At 46.5% G+C, this 17,500-nt stretch overlaps 2 protein-coding genes and 1 long non-coding RNA gene across 10 annotated transcripts in view; all 3 read left to right on the top strand.

Annotated features, from left to right (window-relative positions):
* Nucleotides 1–4,325, top strand: part of LOC132960628 (deoxyribonuclease-1-like) — a 14,712-nt gene extending 10,387 nt beyond the window's left edge. For 5 of the 6 annotated variants that reach the window (XM_061033239.1, XM_061033238.1, XM_061033237.1 and 2 more), the window contains 7 exons: nucleotides 1,211–1,297; nucleotides 1,373–1,470; nucleotides 1,551–1,663; nucleotides 2,286–2,440; nucleotides 2,559–2,655; nucleotides 2,750–4,232; nucleotides 4,267–4,325. In XM_061033239.1, coding sequence (XP_060889222.1) covers nucleotides 1,211–1,297; nucleotides 1,373–1,470; nucleotides 1,551–1,663; nucleotides 2,286–2,440; nucleotides 2,559–2,655; nucleotides 2,750–2,881 — 682 coding nt within the window. In that variant the 3' untranslated portion in view covers nucleotides 2,882–4,232; nucleotides 4,267–4,325. Of the gene's footprint in view, nucleotides 1–1,210; nucleotides 1,298–1,372; nucleotides 1,471–1,550; nucleotides 1,664–2,285; nucleotides 2,441–2,558; nucleotides 2,656–2,749 lie in introns of all 6 variants that reach the window. The other variant, XM_061033235.1, reaches the window with a different exon arrangement.
* LOC132960631 (uncharacterized) overlaps nucleotides 1–17,500 on the top strand; it is a 39,523-nt gene that overhangs the window by 14,796 nt on the left and 7,227 nt on the right. The gene's annotated exons all lie outside the window — the stretch shown is intronic.
* Nucleotides 7,163–17,500, top strand: part of hm13 (histocompatibility (minor) 13) — a 16,142-nt gene continuing 5,804 nt past the window's right edge. Inside the window, exons 1-7 of one of the 3 annotated variants that reach the window (XM_061033233.1) lie at nucleotides 7,237–7,260; nucleotides 7,348–7,479; nucleotides 13,007–13,042; nucleotides 16,200–16,298; nucleotides 16,412–16,494; nucleotides 16,585–16,673; nucleotides 17,433–17,500. The exon at nucleotides 17,433–17,500 is cut by the window's right edge and continues 18 nt beyond it. In XM_061033233.1, the coding sequence (XP_060889216.1) occupies nucleotides 7,252–7,260; nucleotides 7,348–7,479; nucleotides 13,007–13,042; nucleotides 16,200–16,298; nucleotides 16,412–16,494; nucleotides 16,585–16,673; nucleotides 17,433–17,500 (516 nt within the window). In that variant the 5' untranslated portion in view covers nucleotides 7,237–7,251. Of the gene's footprint in view, nucleotides 7,480–13,006; nucleotides 13,043–16,199; nucleotides 16,299–16,411; nucleotides 16,495–16,584; nucleotides 16,674–17,432 lie in introns of all 3 variants that reach the window. The other 2 variants (XM_061033231.1, XM_061033232.1) reach the window with 2 other exon arrangements.

The following is a 17,500-nucleotide window of genomic DNA, read 5'->3' as shown; positions in this document are numbered from 1 at the left end:
TTCTGTATCCTGACAAGAGCGGCGAGCAAATCCTATATTTCCAGCTTGCAAAGCATTCTTAATTATTATTAGATATTAATTTGGATGCAAATTGTTACGATTGTAAGAAAGGCATTATAAACACACAAAAAGGAACAACCACATAAATCGCCCCCTGCTGGACATTAGGGAGTTTGCACTTTTAATTATATTGAACTAATTAATAATTAAAACAATGTTGTGGGCTTAATTTCTCAGAACTGCATCAACTTCTCATACAGTCCATGGTTCCACCTGACAAAAGCCAGATATAACCCACACTAGATAACAAGGCTCTGCTCTGCTCAGCATGACTAACAGAACACATCATGGTGGTCATCCTGCGCCTGTTTGATGCACTGATTTCATTCAAATGCTTTTATTGGTATTGTTGCAGTCTGATTATTATTGCCATTCAGGCTTGGTGGCTACGGTAAATAAAACATGGGATTTGAAGATTCACTCAAAGCTGCATGATTGAGGGTACAACACTAATCCACACAGGATCAAAAAGCATGATTCTTTTTCTTAACATATGTTGTTGGCATGTGTGAAACTGTTGGGAACTAAAACAACAGAGAACAGAAAATATGCAACGGCTAATGTGAGAGAAAGTAATCAGATCCTTAAAGGTCCAATCAGTGAGCTGTGTGAGATGATAAAGGTATCTTACTATCTGATCATTAAGGAAACATGTTGAAGTGCTGGCTTCTCTGACAACAATGCAGCAGTCAGTATGTCCTCCTTCTAACTTTAGATTCTACTCCTGAATGCTCTGGATTTGTTTGGACCAGAGAAGGTAGGCGCTTTTAAGACACGCCCCCACACGGCCGTTTTGGACGCCCCTCTGTTTGTCAGATATGAGAGCAGTTATCAGGTCAACAGGTGTTGCAGCGATGGAAGCGGGCAAGAGAAGTGGTTCAGATAGAAGTGATTGTACCCGACCTAAAAAGCCTCTGCATGTTTCTAATAAGCTCCACGAGCAGAAACGTGCTCAAACTAGGATCAATATTGGAGATGCTTTTGAAAAATGGAGAGAGGTTAGAACACAGAAAGGTTTACAGACCCATGCAGAAACAGAGCGGCAGAGAAGAGCACGCTGTACCAGAGGAAACCATGGGTTCTGGCAAAGCGTCTCTTTGTACAACTTGAAGTTGGTTTAGTTATCAAAGGTTTCTCTGTCTGTGTGGAGGTACGAGGACTACAACTACGAGGTGGTGTCCAGTAAGAGTCTGGGAACATCTGCCAACAACATGCAGCAGTACGTCTTCATCTACAGGTGAGACTCAGAGCAGTCAGTCCAGTCTGTGTCTCTGGTCGGGGATCTCAGCTCAAACTGAGTCTGTGTTTACAGGACAGACACGGTGAGCGTGCTCGGGGAGCATCAGTACAAGAAGACACAATCGTTCACCAGGGAGCCGTTCGCTGTTCACTTCCAGAGTCAGAGAACAGGTGAGTGGACTCCGCCCCCTTTACATCCCACCACTCTGTCCCTCTTTCTTTACTTCCTGTTTGTTTTCTCTGTCCTGCAGCGATAAAGGAGTTTATTCTGGTTCCTCTGCACGCGGAGCCCACACGGGCGGTGCAGGAGATCGACCGACTCTACGACGTCTTTGTGGAGGTCAGCAAGAAGTGGAAGAACACGGTGAGTTCTTTATCGCTCTGGTCGGGGTTTGTTGATGCTGGTTTCTCTTTGGACTCTGCTCATAAAGAGTCTTTACTTTCTGCTTTTACTATTTTGATCTTCTTTTACTTCTTACTTTTATTTATGCTCTTATCTTAACTCCTCTTATGTTTTAACTTGGTCATTTTTTTTATCTTACTTACTTTGTCTTTTTATGTTTTATATTTACTTTTTATTTTTATTAATATTATAGTTTTTTGATCCTTTATTCACTTGTTTCTATTTCTTTTACTGCTCTTACCTTCTTATTGTTGTTCTCTTTAGATTTGCTTTCATCTCTTTTAGTTTCTTACATCTTTTTAAATCTTTGCTCCTCTTGGTCTCAGCTCGTGTTGTTGGGTTCTTATGATGGTTCTTGTGTGTGTGTGTGTGTGTGTGTGTGTGTGTGTGTGTGTGTGTGTGTGTGTGTGTGTGTGTGTGTGTGTGTGTGTGTGTGTGTGTGTGTGTGTGTGTGTGTGTGTGTGTGTGTGTGTGTGTGTGTGTGTGTGTGTGTGTGTGTGTGTGTGTGTGTGTGTGTGTGTGTGTGTGTGTGTGTGTGTGTGTGTGTGTGTGTGTGTGTGTGTGTGTGTGTGTGTGTGTGTAGAATGTGATGTTCCTGGGAGGTTTCTACGCCAGCTGCGCCTACATGAACCGACAAGACAGGAAAAACATCCGACTGTTCCAGACCAAGTTCTCCTGGCTGATCGTAGACAGAGTGGACACGACCGTCACCGACATGACCAGCTGTGCTTACGACAGGTGTGTGTGTGTTGGGGGGGGGGGTCTAAAGAAATGTAATATAGAAACAAAGAGGGAGTGAGGGAAGTTTCTATTATTTTGCACAAAGTTAAATTTCATTTTTGTGTGTGTGTGTCAGGATCGTGGTGCACGGTCAACCCTTCCTGAGGGGGGTCAAAGCGTCCTCTGCGAAAGTCTTCAACTTTGGCAAAGACTTAAAAATCCCCCGAGCTAAGGTGCGTGCGTCGTCCTACATGTTTTTCTGCACATTGAATCAGGTGAACTGCAGTGTAATGATATGGACTGTGCTCGTTTGCTTCTGTCTGCCAGGTGGTGGAGATAAGCGACCACTACCCTGTGGAGGTTATACTGAAGAGCTCCGCCCTCCTCCTTCAGGCCACGCCCTTCCTGAGCCTCCTATTCATTTGCACAGTCGTCCAATCCTTCCTATCTGCTCTGTGATCGTCTGGTCGGGTCTGCTCACCTGAACTCTGATTAATCTATCGATCAGGTTTCACTCAACGAGTCGGAAAGTCACATGACTAGTGATTAAAATACCAAATAACTTTGAAGTTTTTTTTAAATGTCTCTATTTGAACTTGAATGACTTGAATTTGGCGCCCCCTTGTGGACAACGTGTTCCCTCTGAAGCGCACTCTGTACGACTGTATCGTTAAACGTTGTACGAGCAAAGATCACGATCACGCTGTGCGAGTTAAATCAGAACGGAGCGTTCACAAGTTTCACAGACGGAGGATGAAGTCAGATTCTGTTTTTGTGTAAGAACGAGATGACAACATGTAGACCTGGACCACCACACAGCCGTCCCCTGTCAGAGGACAGAGTACAACATGTAGACCTGGACCACCACACAGCCGTCCCCTGTCAGAGGACAGAGTACAACATGTAGACCTGGACCACCACACAGCCGTCCCCTGTCAGAGGACAGAGTACAACATGTAGACCTGGACCACCACACAGCCGTCCCCTGTCAGAGGACAGAGTACAACATGTAGACCTGGACCACCACACAGCCGTCCCCTGTCAGAGGACAGAGTACAACATGTAGACCTGGACCACCACACAGCCGTCCCCTGTCAGAGGACAGAGTACAACATGTAGACCTGGACCACCACACAGCCGTCCCCTGTCAGAGGACAGAGTACAACATGTAGACCTGGACCACCACACAGCCGTCCCCTGTCAGAGGACAGAGTACAACATGTAGACCTGGACCACCACACAGCCGTCCCCTGTCAGAGGACAGAGTACAACATGTAGACCTGGACCACCACACAGCCGTCCCCTGTCAGAGGACAGAGTACAACATGTAGACCTGGACCACCACACAGCCGTCCCCTGTCAGAGGACAGAGTACAACATGTAGACCTGGACCACCACACAGCCGTCCCCTGTCAGAGGACAGAGTACAACATGTAGACCTGGACCACCACACAGCCGTCCCCTGTCAGAGGACAGAGTACAACATGTAGACCTGGACCACCACACAGCCGTCCCCTGTCAGAGGACAGAGTACAACATGTAGACCTGGACCACCACACAGCCGTCCCCTGTCAGAGGACAGAGTACAACATGTAGACCTGGACCACCACACAGCCGTCCCCTGTCAGAGGACAGAGTACAACATGTAGACCTGGACCACCACACAGCCGTCCCCTGTCAGAGGACAGAGTACAAACTGTAGACCTGGACCACCACACAGCCGTCCCCTGTCAGAGGACAGAGTACAAACTGTAGATTCAAAAACTCTGAATATTCATGTTTTTATCTTCTTCTCATCTGTTGGTTGTTTGTGTCTTCAGATGTAAATATTTACACTCTGTCAGTTATGTTTTAATATCCAGTAAAGTTTTGTATATTAAACATTAAAAAGCTTTTTTCATTATATGATCCCAGATGAACTTAGAATATGAACGGTGTAAAATCCTGCAGTTCCTGGAGTGTCCACTAGAGGCTGGCTGCAGAAGCACAGGAAGTCACATACACACCCATTCTAAAAAGTCTGTTTTTACAGCAGAGATTAACATGTTTACAGCCTGGTTCAAAAAACCAAATAGGTGTGATTAGCTCATGTCTCGATGGACACACACTGTACGGGGGGGGGGAATGTTTTGATGACTCATCAGTTTTGATTTGATGAAGGATAAGAGTTATTCACAATAAGGCGTGTAGCTGACCTGATTGACAGGTGGGCGCGGTGTAACGGTTTGTCAGGAGGTTTAAAACCCGCCTCAGCTCCAGCTCTCAGCCTGTCGTTAGGTTGACTGAAAGTTAGACTGAGACAGCATTTCCAGTATGGAGACCGCCATCGATGGGACTCCAGCGCCCCCTGCAGGGACAGACGGGGGACGTCACTCAGACTTCATCCAATCATTCTACAATTCATCATGCTGACAGGAAGTGACCAGAGACAGAGGACAGGTACTGACAGGAAGTGACCAGAGACAGAGAACAGGTGTTGACAGGAAGTGACCAGAGACAGAGGACAGGTGCTGACAGGAAGTGACCAGAGACAGAGAACAGGTGCTGACAGGAAGTGACCAGAGACAGAGGACAGGTACTGACAGGAAGTGACCAGAGACAGAGAACAGGTGCTGACAGGAAGTAGGAAGACCTGCCATTAGGGAGCTGTAATAGTCAATGTGTGACATGTACCTTTCATATTAACAGTCTGTGGTTCTAACTCTGAAGATCACACTTTCACCACATGGTGGCAGCAAAGAGGAAACATGAACAGGAGCTGTAAGTGTAACACAAATCTTCATAACAAGAGGGCATTTTGTTCTCTAAATATTCTACTAAATCCAGGTGATTTAGGTAGTTCAGCTCCTGGATTATCATTCAGACAGTTTCTCACATTAAATTGTTCCAGTTGCTGCTCTTCCGTTTGTTTAAAAACCTGTAAATATTTAATCCGCGTTGTCTCCGTTTCCTGTTCTGTGTCTGCAGCATGGCGCTGCTGGGCTTCTGCATCCTCATGTGTCACAGAACAAACTGTTCCACCAACGAAGAAGACACTGAATCCTCCGAGCGGAGATCGTCTATTTTAAACACACACACCGCTACAGCAGCAGACCTATGATCACACGAGACCTCAAACATGAAATGTTTTATTTCAGTGTGTCGGATACGATCGAGTGTTTGATGCTGAAGAGTCACAAAGTCTGAAATCACTAAAGACTGTAGACGATGTGGACAGATGTTTATTTAACGTCTGAATGTCAGAACTCTGGTTTGACTCTTGTGAGAAGGAAACATTTGACTTGTTGAGTGAGGCCTGACTGTTTTGTTTTTTTCTGGTGTCACCTTGTACGCTCCTCTCAAATAAATGAATGGAGGTGTCATACGTCACTCACTCATGCCTTCCTCCCTCCAAAGGGAGCTCTCTGTAGTGGACTTCAAAGGGAACTCATTCAGCTCAATCAGATAAACATTTCAGACTCTGGCCGCTGATGGTGACGTCAACCTTAACCCTAAAACGTGCAGTTCAACCTCGACCAGGGATCAATAATAACTATAAATAACAGCATGAATTCAGTGATAATAACTAAACTGACTGAATTAAAACAAAACAATTCAGTACAATAAATAAACATGAAGTGCTGAAATTCAAAATTTAAGGAGACATATTTTACACAAAAACTTTTTTATTAGTGTTTACAGACTAGAATATTTAAATCTTTATTAAAAACAGATCATAGATTTCAGTAAAACGTCTCAAATATGAACTTGATTGTGTTTCTGTGTTCACGTTGGTCGCTCTTCTCGTCTGTCTGAGGGTCAATCTCCGCTCATAAAAATCTTTAAATCACAATGCATGATGGGACAAGTTGCTTGGATAATGAACATGTCTGTTTTAGAAACAACCTACTAGATACTCTGTTCTTTAGTAGTATACACTATGTACTGCATGCTACACACTGCGTTGTACAGCAGTCTGACCTCTGACCTCCAGTCGTGGTTATTCTGCAGTACACCGAGCCCGGCTAAGCTTTCTGGTCAAAGTCAAAGTCAACTTTATTGTCAATTTCAAAATATGCCAGACATACAGTGGAATCGAAATTGCGTTTGTCTCCGTCCCGCGGTGCAATACAACCAAAATAAGATAAAATAAGATAAGATAAATAATATTTACAGTAATACATTCTAAATAGTGCAAAAGGTACAAAACAAAATGGTAAATAAAATAAAATTTAAAGAAAAAGTAAACTTGAAATGTGCAATATGTGCAATGTGCAGTAAACTGAGTCTCTTGGAATGAGGAAGTAAACAACAGATCAGCTGAAGTCAAACACTGCTACAGTACCTGAGGGAGAGTGGTCTGATGCAGACTGTAGATTTTTCCTGAATCAGTACGACACCCGGGTATTTATGACAAACTTATATCTCACATTTGTTCACGTATTGCATTTTGGACCAATCAGGATGAACTACTAGTGTAGTAGGAGGTTTGAATACAGCCCATCCCTTGTTGCACAAGACTTTTCTCAATGCATTGTGGGATGAATTCACACATCACAAATTGACAGTTTTCATTTGATCATTTTAATTTGGGGGATTGTAATAGTATATACATATAAATATGTACAGATTTGATCACTTCTGTCATTTTGTACGGCTGCATGAACTTGACAGTGATATTTCTGGTCCCCAGAAGCAGCAGCAGAGTGAGACCTCCTCGCTTCTGCTGCGTCTCTGCTCTTTGTTTTTAGGAAACGTGTCCTTACAGAGACTCCAGCAGCAGTGTTTGTTGTAGATGAATGAGAAAGACACAGCTCCAGCTCTCCACTGAAGCCCGTCCCTGAACAAACATGTCTGAGGCTGAACCGGTCTCGGCCTCGGCCCCGGAGGCCGCCGCCGCCGCCGTCCTGGAAGCCCTGAACGCCACGGACTCGAACGGGACCGAGGCGCTCAACGCGACGGCTAAATTCGTGGCCACACCGGAGGGCACGGCGCTGGCTTACGGCGGCCTGGTGTTCATGGCGCTGCTGCCCATCTTCTTCGGAGCCATACGGTCCGTCAGCTGCTCTAAATCCAAGGTAACTGTCAGAGGAATCCCCCTGATACCGGTAAATAAGGTTTCACTTCATCCACCGGTGTATCGGTGTTACGAGTCACCCTGTTTCCTGGTGTCTTCCACCCGAATGCGTCCCCAGTTGTCGTAGTCCTCCGTCCGAATTCCTCTCGTTCAGTTTTAATATTAAATTCAAAATATACTTATATATGTCTTAAACACATGGGGGCATTCTTTAGTACAGCTACTCACCCTCTTCCAGTTTAACAGCGGACAAACCACAGACGCATTCGGTTTAAAGTCACCAGGTAACACGGTCACAACTTGGAGCACAACACCGGGTAGCTGCTTCAGCTAACGACGAGCTAACGGCTCTCCGGGTGATTCTCGACGAATTTTAAACACTGTAGATAATATTCGTGAAACTTAACACCATTAATAAACACTTTTAACTAAAATGTACACGGATCAGTTTAATGTAACCTTTAACAGCTTTAGAAATGAGCAAGAATTACGTCACAGCTGTTGGTAATGTAAGCATTATTTTCAGTTGAAAGTTAGCATTGAAGCTAGTTGTTGTTTATTTATGTTTGTTCTGCTGCTGGATGGTCCAGTGATGGTCACTGCTGCCAGGCACTCTTTTGTTTACACTGTTTACCTGCTGTCAACCTTTGACCTGATCACGGACCGAGCCTGACGTCATCCCGGGGGAACGGTTAAAATCCAAACCGGAAGAGAGTCAATAAGATCAGAAAAGTACCGGCATCACGGTGACGTGTACAAGAGGGCTTCGTTTGAACCCTATGGTTTGAACTCGGTTTAGGTTGTTGTGCACATGCGCAGTTGAATCGGCACTAGGTAACGGAACAAGTTCCCACATCCTCCCTGCAGAGCGGAGGTGATGAAGATGAAGATGAGGTGATGAAGATGAGGTGATGATGAGCTCAGTGGGGAGATGAAGATGAGGTGATGATGATGAAGATGAGGTGATGATGATGATGAGCTCAGTGAGGTGATGAAGATGAGGTGATGAAGATGATGAAGATAAGCTCAGTGAGGAGATGAAGATGAGCTCAGTGAGGTGATGAAGTGATGAAGATGAGGTGATGAAGATGAGGTGATGAAGATGAGCTCAGTGAGGTGATGACTAGGTGTAGTCTAGTCTCAGGTGTAGTCTAGTCTCAGGTGTAGTCTCAGGTCTAGTCTAGTCTCAGGTGTAGTCTAGTCTCAGGTCTAATCTCAGGTGTAGTCTAGTCTCAGGTGTAGTCTAGTCTCAGGTGTGGTCTAGTCTCAGGTCTGGTCTAGTCTCAGGTGTAGTCTAGTCTCAGGTGTGGTCTAGTCTCAGGTCTGGTCTAGTCTCAGGTGTAGTCTAGTCTCAGGTGTGGTCTAGTCTCAGGTCTGGTCTAGTCTCAGGTGTGGTCTAGTCTCAGGTCTGGTCTAGTCTCAGGTGTGGTCTAGTCTCAGGTCTGGTCTAGTCTCAGGTGTAGTCTGAGGTCTGGTCTAGTCTCAGGTGTAGTCTAGTCTCAGGTGTGGTCTAGTCTCAGGTCTAGTCTCAGGTGTGGTCTAGTCTCAGGTGTGGTCTAGTCTCAGGTGTGGTCTAGACTCAGGTGTAGTCTAGTCTCAGGTGTGGTCTCAGGTGTAGTCTAGTCTCAGGTCTGGTCTGAGGTGTAGGCTAGTCTCAGGTGTGGTCTCTGGTGTAGTCTAGTCTCAGGTGTAGTCTAGTCTCAGGTGTAGTTTAGTCTCAGGTGTGGTCTAGTCTCAGGTGTAGTCTAGTCTCAGGTGTAGTCTAGTCTCAGGTCTGGTCTCAGGTGTAGGCTAGTCTCAGGTGTGGTCTCCGGTGTAGTCTAGTCTCAGGTGCGGTCTCAGGTCTGGTCTAGTCTCAGGTGTAGTCTAGTCTCAGGTGTGGTCTAGTCTCAGGTCTGGTCTAGTCTCAGGTGTAGTCTAGTCTCAGGTGTGGTCTAGTCTCAGGTCTGGTCTAGTCTCAGGTGTGGTCTAGTCTCAGGTCTGGTCTAGTCTCAGGTCTGGTCTAGTCTCAGGTGTAGTCTAGTCTCAGGTGTGGTCTAGTCTCAGGTCTGGTCTAGTCTCAGGTGTAGTCTGAGGTCTGGTCTAGTCTCAGGTGTAGTCTAGTCTCAGGTGTGGTCTAGTCTCAGGTCTAGTCTCAGGTGTGGTCTAGTCTCAGGTGTGGTCTAGTCTCAGGTGTGGTCTAGACTCAGGTGTAGTCTAGTCTCAGGTGTGGTCTCAGGTGTAGTCTAGTCTCAGGTGTAGTCTAGTCTCAGGTGTGGTCTCAGGTGTAGGCTAGTCTCAGGTGTGGTCTCTGGTGTAGTCTAGTCTCAGGTGTAGTCTAGTCTCAGGTGTAGTTTAGTCTCAGGTGTGGTCTAGTCTCAGGTGTAGTCTAGTCTCAGGTGTAGTCTAGTCTCAGGTCTGGTCTCAGGTGTAGGCTAGTCTCAGGTGTGGTCTCCGGTGTAGTCTAGTCTCAGGTGCGGTCTCAGGTGTAGTCTAGTCTCAGGTGCGGTCTAAAGTGTAGTCTAGTCTCAGGTGCGGTCTCCGGTGTAGTCTAGTCTCAGGTGCGGTCTCAGGTGTGGTCTCAGGTGTAGTCTAGTCTCAGGTGCGGTCTCAGGTGTTGTCTAGTCTCAGGTGCGGTCTCAGGTGTGGTCTCAGGTGTTGTCTAGTCTCAGGTGTAGTCTAGTCTCAGGTGTGGTCTCAGGTGTAGTCTAGTCTCAGGTGTAGTCTAGTCTCAGGTGCGGTCTCAGGTGTAGTTTAGTCTCAGGTGTGGTCTCAGGTGTAGTCTAGTCTCAGGTCTGGTCTAGTCTCAGGTCTGGTCTAGTCTCAGGTGTAGTCTAGTCTCAGGTGTAGTCTAATCTCAGGTCTGGTCTAGTCTCAGGTGTAGTCTAGTCTCAGGTGCGGTCTCAGGTGTAGTTTAGTCTCAGGTGTGGTCTCAGGTGTAGTCTAGTCTCAGGTGTAGTCTAGTCTAGTCTCAGGTCTGGTCTAGTCTCAGGTCTGGTCTAGTCTCAGGTGTAGTCTAGTCTCAGGTCTAGTCTCAGGTGTGGTCTAGTCTCAGGTGTGGTCTAGACTCAGGTGTAGTCTAGTCTCAGATGTGGTCTCAGGTGTAGTCTAGTCTCAGGTGTAGTCTAGTCTCAGGTCTGGTCTCAGGTGTAGGCTAGTCTCAGGTGTGGTCTCCGGTGTAGTCTAGTCTCAGGTGTAGTCTAGTCTCAGGTGTAGTTTAGTCTCTGGTGTAGTCTCAGGTGTGGTCTAGTCTCAGGTGTAGTCTAGTTTCAGGTGTAGTCTAGTCTCAGGTCTGGTCTCAGGTGTAGGCTAGTCTCAGGTGTGGTCTCCGGTGTAGTCTAGTCTCAGGTGTAGTTTAGTCTCAGGTGTGGTCTCAGGTGTAGTCTAGTCTCAGGTGTAGTTTAGTCTCAGGTGTAGTTTAGTCTCAGGTGTGGTCTCAGGTGTAGTCTAGTCTCAGGTGTAGTCTAGTCTCAGGTCTGGTCTCAGGTGTGGTCTCCGGTGTAGTCTAGTCTCAGGTGCGGTCTCAGGTGTAGTCTAGTCTCAGGTGCGGTCTCAGGTGTAGTCTAGTCTCAGGTGCGGTCTCCGGTGTAGTCTAGTCTCAGGTGCGGTCTCAGGTGTGGTCTCAGGTGTAGTCTAGTCTCAGGTGCGGTCTCAGGTGTAGTCTAGTCTCAGGTGCGGTCTCAGGTGTAGTCTAGTCTCAGGTGCGGTCTCCGGTGTAGTCTAGTCTCAGGTGCGGTCTCAGGTGTGGTCTCAGGTGTAGTCTAGTCTCAGGTGCGGTCTCAGGTGTTGTCTAGTCTCAGGTGCGGTCTCAGGTGTAGTCTAGTCTCAGGTGCGGTCTCAGGTGTAGTCTAGTCTCAGGTGCGGTCTCAGGTGTAGTCTAGTCTCAGGTGCGGTCTCCGGTGTAGTCTAGTCTCAGGTGCGGTCTCAGGTGTGGTCTCAGGTGTAGTCTAGTCTCAGGTGCGGTCTCAGGTGTTGTCTAGTCTCAGGTGCGGTCTCAGGTGTAGTCTAGTCTCAGGTGTAGTCTAGTCTCAGGTGTAGTCTAGTCTCAGGTGTAGCTGCGATGGTTTTCGGTTTGAGCTCCTGAACTTCTTTGCATATCATGCTCCCTCTCTCTCTCTCTCTCTCTCTCTCTCCTCTTTCTCTCTCTCCTCTTTCTTTCTCCCCCTCTCTCTCTCCTCCCTCTCTCTCTCCTCTCTTTCTCCTCCCTCTCTCTCTCCTCCCTCTCTCTCCTCTCTCTCTCCTCCCTTTCTCCTCTCTCTCTCCTCCCTCTCTCCTCTCTCTCTCCTCCCTCTCTCTCTCTCTCCCTGTCTCTCTCTCTCCTCCTCCTTCTCTCCTCTCTCTCTCCTCCCTCTCTCCTCTCTCTCTCCTCTCTTTCTCCTCCCTCTCTCTCTCCTCCCTCTCTCTCCTCTCTCTCTCCTCCCTTTCTCCTCTCTCTCTCCTCCCTCTCTCCTCTCTCTCTCCTCCCTCTCTCTCTCCTCCTTCTCTCCTCCTCTCCTCTCTCTCTCTCCCTGTCTCTCTCTCTCCTCCCTCTCTCTCCTCCTCCTTCTCTCCTCTCTCTCTCCTCCCTCTCTCTCTCCTCCCTCTCTCTCCTCCTCCTTCTCTCCTCTCTCTCTCCTCTCTCTCTCCTCCCTCTCTCTCTCCTCCCTCTCTCTCCTCCTCCTTCTCTCCTCTCTCCTCCCTCTCTCCTCTCTCTCTCTCCCTGTCTCTCTCTCTCTCCTCTCTCTCTCCTCCCTCTCTCTCCTCCCTCTCTCTCCTCCTCCTCTCCTCTCTCCTCTCTCTCTCCTCCCTCTCGCTCCTCTCTCTCTCTCCTCTCTCTCTCCTCCCTCTCGCTCCTCTCTCTCTCTCCTCTCTCTCTCCTCCCTCTCTCTCCTCCTCCTTCGCTCCTCTCTCCTCTCTCTCTCCTCTCTCTCTCCTCCCTCTCTCTCCTCCCCCTCTCTCCTCCCTCTCGCTCCTCTCTCTCTCCTCCCTCTCTCTCTCCTTCCTCTCTCTCTCCTGCCTCTCTCTCTCCTCCCTCTCTCCTCTCTCTCCTCTCTCTCCTCCTTCTCTCCTGCCTCCCTCTCCTCCCTCACTCTCTCCTCCCTCTCTCCTCCCTCCCTCTCTCTCTCCTCCCTCTCTCCTGCCTCTCTCTCCTCCCTCTCTCTCTCCTGCCTCTCTCTCTCCTCCCTTGCTCTCTCCTCCCTCTCTCTCTCCTCCCTCTCTCTCTCCTGCCTCTCTCTCCTCCCTCTCTGTCCTCCCTCTCTCTCTCCTGCCTCTCTCTCCTCCCTCTCTCTCCTGCCTCTCTCTCCTCCCTCTCTCTCCTCCCTCTCTCTCTCCTCCCTCTCTCTCTCCTCCCTCTCTCTCCTTCGCTCCATTCCTCCTGCCTGCTTCCTGATTCATTTATAACATAAATACAAATATTAACCCTGTGATGATTTGTTTTGATTTAGCTTCATGCTTCCAGTCTTCCTCTTTGCTGCCGATCTGATCCCGCTCTCTCTTTCCCTGTCTGTCTCTCGCCCTGTCTGTCTGTCTGTGCACACCTGTCTGTCCACCTGTCTCTCTGTCCGTAGGAGCTTGGAGACAATGATTACGACTCTGGGTTCAGAGTGAGTATGAGAGCTGCTGTTTTATCAATGACGCTGTGTGAACTGTGAGAGTGACACACCTGCAGCACCTGCTCAGGTTTAACCAGCTCGCTGTTTACTTTAAGTCGTTTTTTTTTTAACTTTGGTCTTCATGTCAGACGATGAAAAGCAAAATATTTAGATTTAAATTTGTCTGCTAAAATAAAACGAAGAAATCTTCTAAAAAAACTAAATGAACAGTGCTCACTTTTTAGTGCAGAAACAAACATTTAATGTTTTTCCTACTTCCTCTGTCCTTACCTCTTCTATCCTTCCTCCTCTCCCGTCCTCTGTCCTTACCTCTTCTATCCTTCCTCCTCTCCCGTCTTCTGTCCTTACCTCTTCTATCCTTCCTCCTCTCCCATCCTCTGTCCTTACCTCTTCTATCCTTCCTCCTCTCCCGTCCTCTGTCCTTACCTCTTCTATCCTTCCTCCTCTCCCGTCTTCTGTCCTTACCTCCTCTATCCTTCCTCCTGTCCCGTCCTCTGTCCTTACCTCTTCTATCCTTCCTCCTCTCCCGTCTTCTGTCCTTACCTCCTCTATCCTTCCTCCTCTCCCGTCCTCTGTCCTTACCTCTTCTATCCTTCCTCCTCTCCCGTCCTCTGTCCTTACCTCTTCTATCCTTCCTCCTCTCCTGTCCTCTGTCCTTACCTCCTGCATCCTCTGTCCCACTTTGTGTCTCTGAGGAGGAGAATAGATGGAGCGGTCTCTCTTGAGGGTTTCTGTCAGTCAGCTGGAGTGTGTGTGTGTGTGTGTGTGTGTGTGTGTGTGTGTGTGTGTGTGTGTGTGTGTGTGTGTGTGTGTGTGTGTGTGTGTGTGTGTGTGTGTGTGTGTGTGTGTGTGTGTGTGTGTGTGTGTGTGTGTGTGTGTGTGTGTGTGTGTGTGTGTGTGTGTGTGTGTGTGTGTGTGTGTGTGTGTGTGTGTGTGTGTGTGTGTGTGTGTGTGTGTGTGTGTGTGTGTGTGTGTGTGTGTGTGTGTGTGTGTGTGTGTGTGTGTGTGTGTGTGTGTGTGTGTGTGTGTGTGTGTGTGTGTGTGTGTGTGTGTGTGTGTGTGTGTGTGTGTGTGTGTGCTCACAGGAGGAGGACTAACATGATGCTGCCACTTAAACTGTTTCCATTCAGGGACTCTGACACGATGCTAAATAAACGGGAACGTGCTGCAAGAATATGTTTACAGCAAATACGCTACAAATTCCTAAACAAATCAAAGTCTGAACCAAACAACCTAAGAGGAAGTCTTGCTGTGATCGTTCGATGTGCAGCTTTCTTCTCTCATTGGACGGTTTTCTGGCTCGTTTGTTTTTTCAGTTTGCATGAAGAGTGAAGTGTTTTTGGACTCCTGCATTAATTTTTGAATTTGTTGCCCTCGTTGCCATGGTTATGCCCTTTTAGTCCACTGGACAAATATCACTTCTTCACACATTCATATAACTGCTGCAGGTCAGTGTATTCTGTGGAGGAATACTGAACTCATACTAGTGGTGGGCGATATAACGATATTAGATCGTGAAGGATTTTCACTGACAATGACGTCGGACTGCCAAATTTTTATTGAGGGGGGCTAGAACCGAGCGTTACATGCAGCTAATGCTACAGCTAACAGGAGGACGTAGGAGAAGCCGCGTTTCCGCGGACTTTGAATTTTTGCACATAGATGTGCCTAAACATGCACAGGACACTTGGAAAACACACTAAAGAGCATATAAAACCAGAAAAAGAAGAATATGGGACCTTTAAAAGTAAAGTCCGCAAAAACAACTCCATCCCGGTTATATGTAACTGTTCTGATATTTTTCCAAACCGACACGCTGTGAGCAACAGTTAAGATTACATCTCGGATAGCGACACAAGAAACCGTTTAACGAGTCGCAGAGACATTAACAGTCAGAGACAGACAGAAGAACTCTGCAGGGCTAAAATAGAACAGAAACACAAGAACTTGAAGTCTACATGTTTTTAAATGAATGCATCACTGCGTGTTCCTGATGAACATAAAAAGAGGACACATAACTAAATCATCATTTCAAAGTGGTGAGGAAAACCTTCAAATTGTTCATAAATATCGATCAAATTGAGGGAAAGACATTTCTGTTCCTAATAATGTTCTGGGTGAGACCTCCAGACCTCCTACAAAGATGTTTTTCAAATAGATTAAACTTGTCAGCTCAGTTTTTGTGCATTTAGAAACATCATACAGGGAAATAAGTTTGCCAAAAAAAAAATCGTGATATGATATTTTTCCCATATCACCCCCCTCTAACTCATACACAGAAACGTCGTCGTGGTTGAAGAGACGAGCAGCTCATCGTTGTCATTCTTCCTAAATGTATTTATTTATGATATAAACGATCCCGTCCCAATATTACACTCAAGTTATTTCTTTAGGGCTGCAGCTGAAATACATTTCAATATGAGTTAAACTGTCAGTTCTTTTCTGGATTACCCGTCTTTTATAAAATGTTACACCGTGTCCGATCAGCGAGTGAGCGTTAGATGACACGTTGCATCATACGCTGTCCACACTGCATCACTTAGATATTTAATTCTCTGCTCTGAGAATTTCAGTTTATCCTTGTGAACATTATAACATGTGATGTGGTGCTTTTAATTTGAAGGTGGACAAACTGAAGTGTGGTGCTTTTATTTTGAAGGTGAACAAACTGAAGTGTGCTTTTATTTTGAAGGTGGACAAACTGAAGTGTAGTGCTTTTATTTTGAAGGTGGACAAACTAAAGAGTGGTGCTTTTATTTTGAAGGTGGACAAACTAAAGAGTGGTACTTTTATTTTGATGGTTGACAAACTGAAGTGTGGTGCTTTTATTTTGAAGGTAGACAAACTGAAGCCTCCTCTTCCTTGTTCCTTGCCCGTAAGTGGCAGATAAGAACACAGAAATGGGGCGTCAGGGTTAAAACGGCGTGCTGCGTTGCTCGCAGACAGTTAGGACACTCCGATAGTAAACTATAGAATCGACCTGATCTTATCGCTGATGCTTGTTTACATCTCATGCTGTTAGGACAGGAAGTTAGAAGAGGACAGAAACCAAAAGTTTGTTGTTTCTTTACATAAATATTGAAGATGCATCGTCTTTGTCTCTCTCTTTGATTGTGTCGCCTTCCCTCTCTCGCCCCTCTCCTCCCAGAATGCATCAGACATGCCAGAGACCATCACCAGCCGGGACGCTGCGCGGTTCCCCATCATCGCCAGCTGTACTCTGTTTGGACTCTACCTCTTCTTTAAGGTGACGAGGGGTTTCCTCTGCCCGACTCCAGGGGCTCTCATGTAGAGATACTGAAATGCATTGTGGGAGACGGTGTCCTCAGTTGGACTTTGATCACGTGTCTTGTGCTGCAGGTGTTCTCTCAGGAGTACATCAACCTGCTGCTCTCCATCTACTTCTTCGGTCTTGGCGTCCTGGCTCTGTCGCACACGATGAGGTAACCACACCTGAGATCAGACGCACGCTGTAGATCTGTTCAGATGTTCTGGTGTTGATGAACCTTCTCTTCTCTCTTTGTGTCTCTCAGCCCTCTCATGTCCAGAATCTTTCCAGCTTCTTTCTCAAACAAACAGTTCCAGCTGCTCTTCACTCAGGGCTCCGGAGAGTCCAAAGAAGGTGAGACCTGCTGCTCAGCCCCCCCACGCCGAGGACAAATCTCTCTCTCCCTCTCTCTGTGAGACCTGCTGCTCAGCCTTACAGTCTTATTTTCCAGATAACAAATATTTGGTGGCTGGGGGATTTTTTAAAAATCAGTCTTGGATATGTCAAAGGTTATCCAGAATATTGACTTTGATGTATTGTTAGTTTTTGTGTAGCATCAGATTTAAAATGTAGTTCCCTGTTTGGACACTGGAGGGCGAAAATGTCCAATTTACAAAAACTATAAAAATAAAACAGATTAATATTTTTTTCCACTTTTTTTTGCATAAATCTCTTAAACAATTCCAGCCCTGCTCAAAAATACCAAACATTGAATAATTATCAGGAATTTAACCCTTTAAATGCCAGAATCATGTAATCAATCTGTTCTATTTTTATAGCAGTTTTTTGTAAGTGGACATTTTTGTCCTTAGTGACTTCAGAGGGTAGTAAACATGTTTCAGTGTTCTATTGATCTATTTAAAAAAAAATACTGTATATGCATTCCAAAATGTGTCAAGAGAGAAACTTTCTTACAGAAAGTGTGTGCCATATGCACTAACAGACAAAATGATGACCAGATGAAGAGGAAACATTTGACCAAATGGACAAAAATGTCCATAATGATGCATGAGGGTTAAGCACGATCGTCCCCCGCTGGCCTGCACTCACACTGCTCCAGGACTCACCCGTCTCACTCACAAACTTAAACTCGATGTCTCGGTCTCTCTGCAGAAATAGTGAACTACGAGTTTGACACAAAGAACCTGGTGTGTCTGCTCATCAGCAGCGTGGTGGGAGTG

The sequence above is a fragment of the Labrus mixtus genome, unplaced genomic scaffold (genome assembly GCF_963584025.1).
Source record: "Labrus mixtus unplaced genomic scaffold, fLabMix1.1 SCAFFOLD_90, whole genome shotgun sequence".
Taxonomy (NCBI): domain Eukaryota; kingdom Metazoa; phylum Chordata; class Actinopteri; order Labriformes; family Labridae; genus Labrus; species Labrus mixtus.
This window is presented reverse-complemented; position numbering and strand designations above follow the sequence as displayed.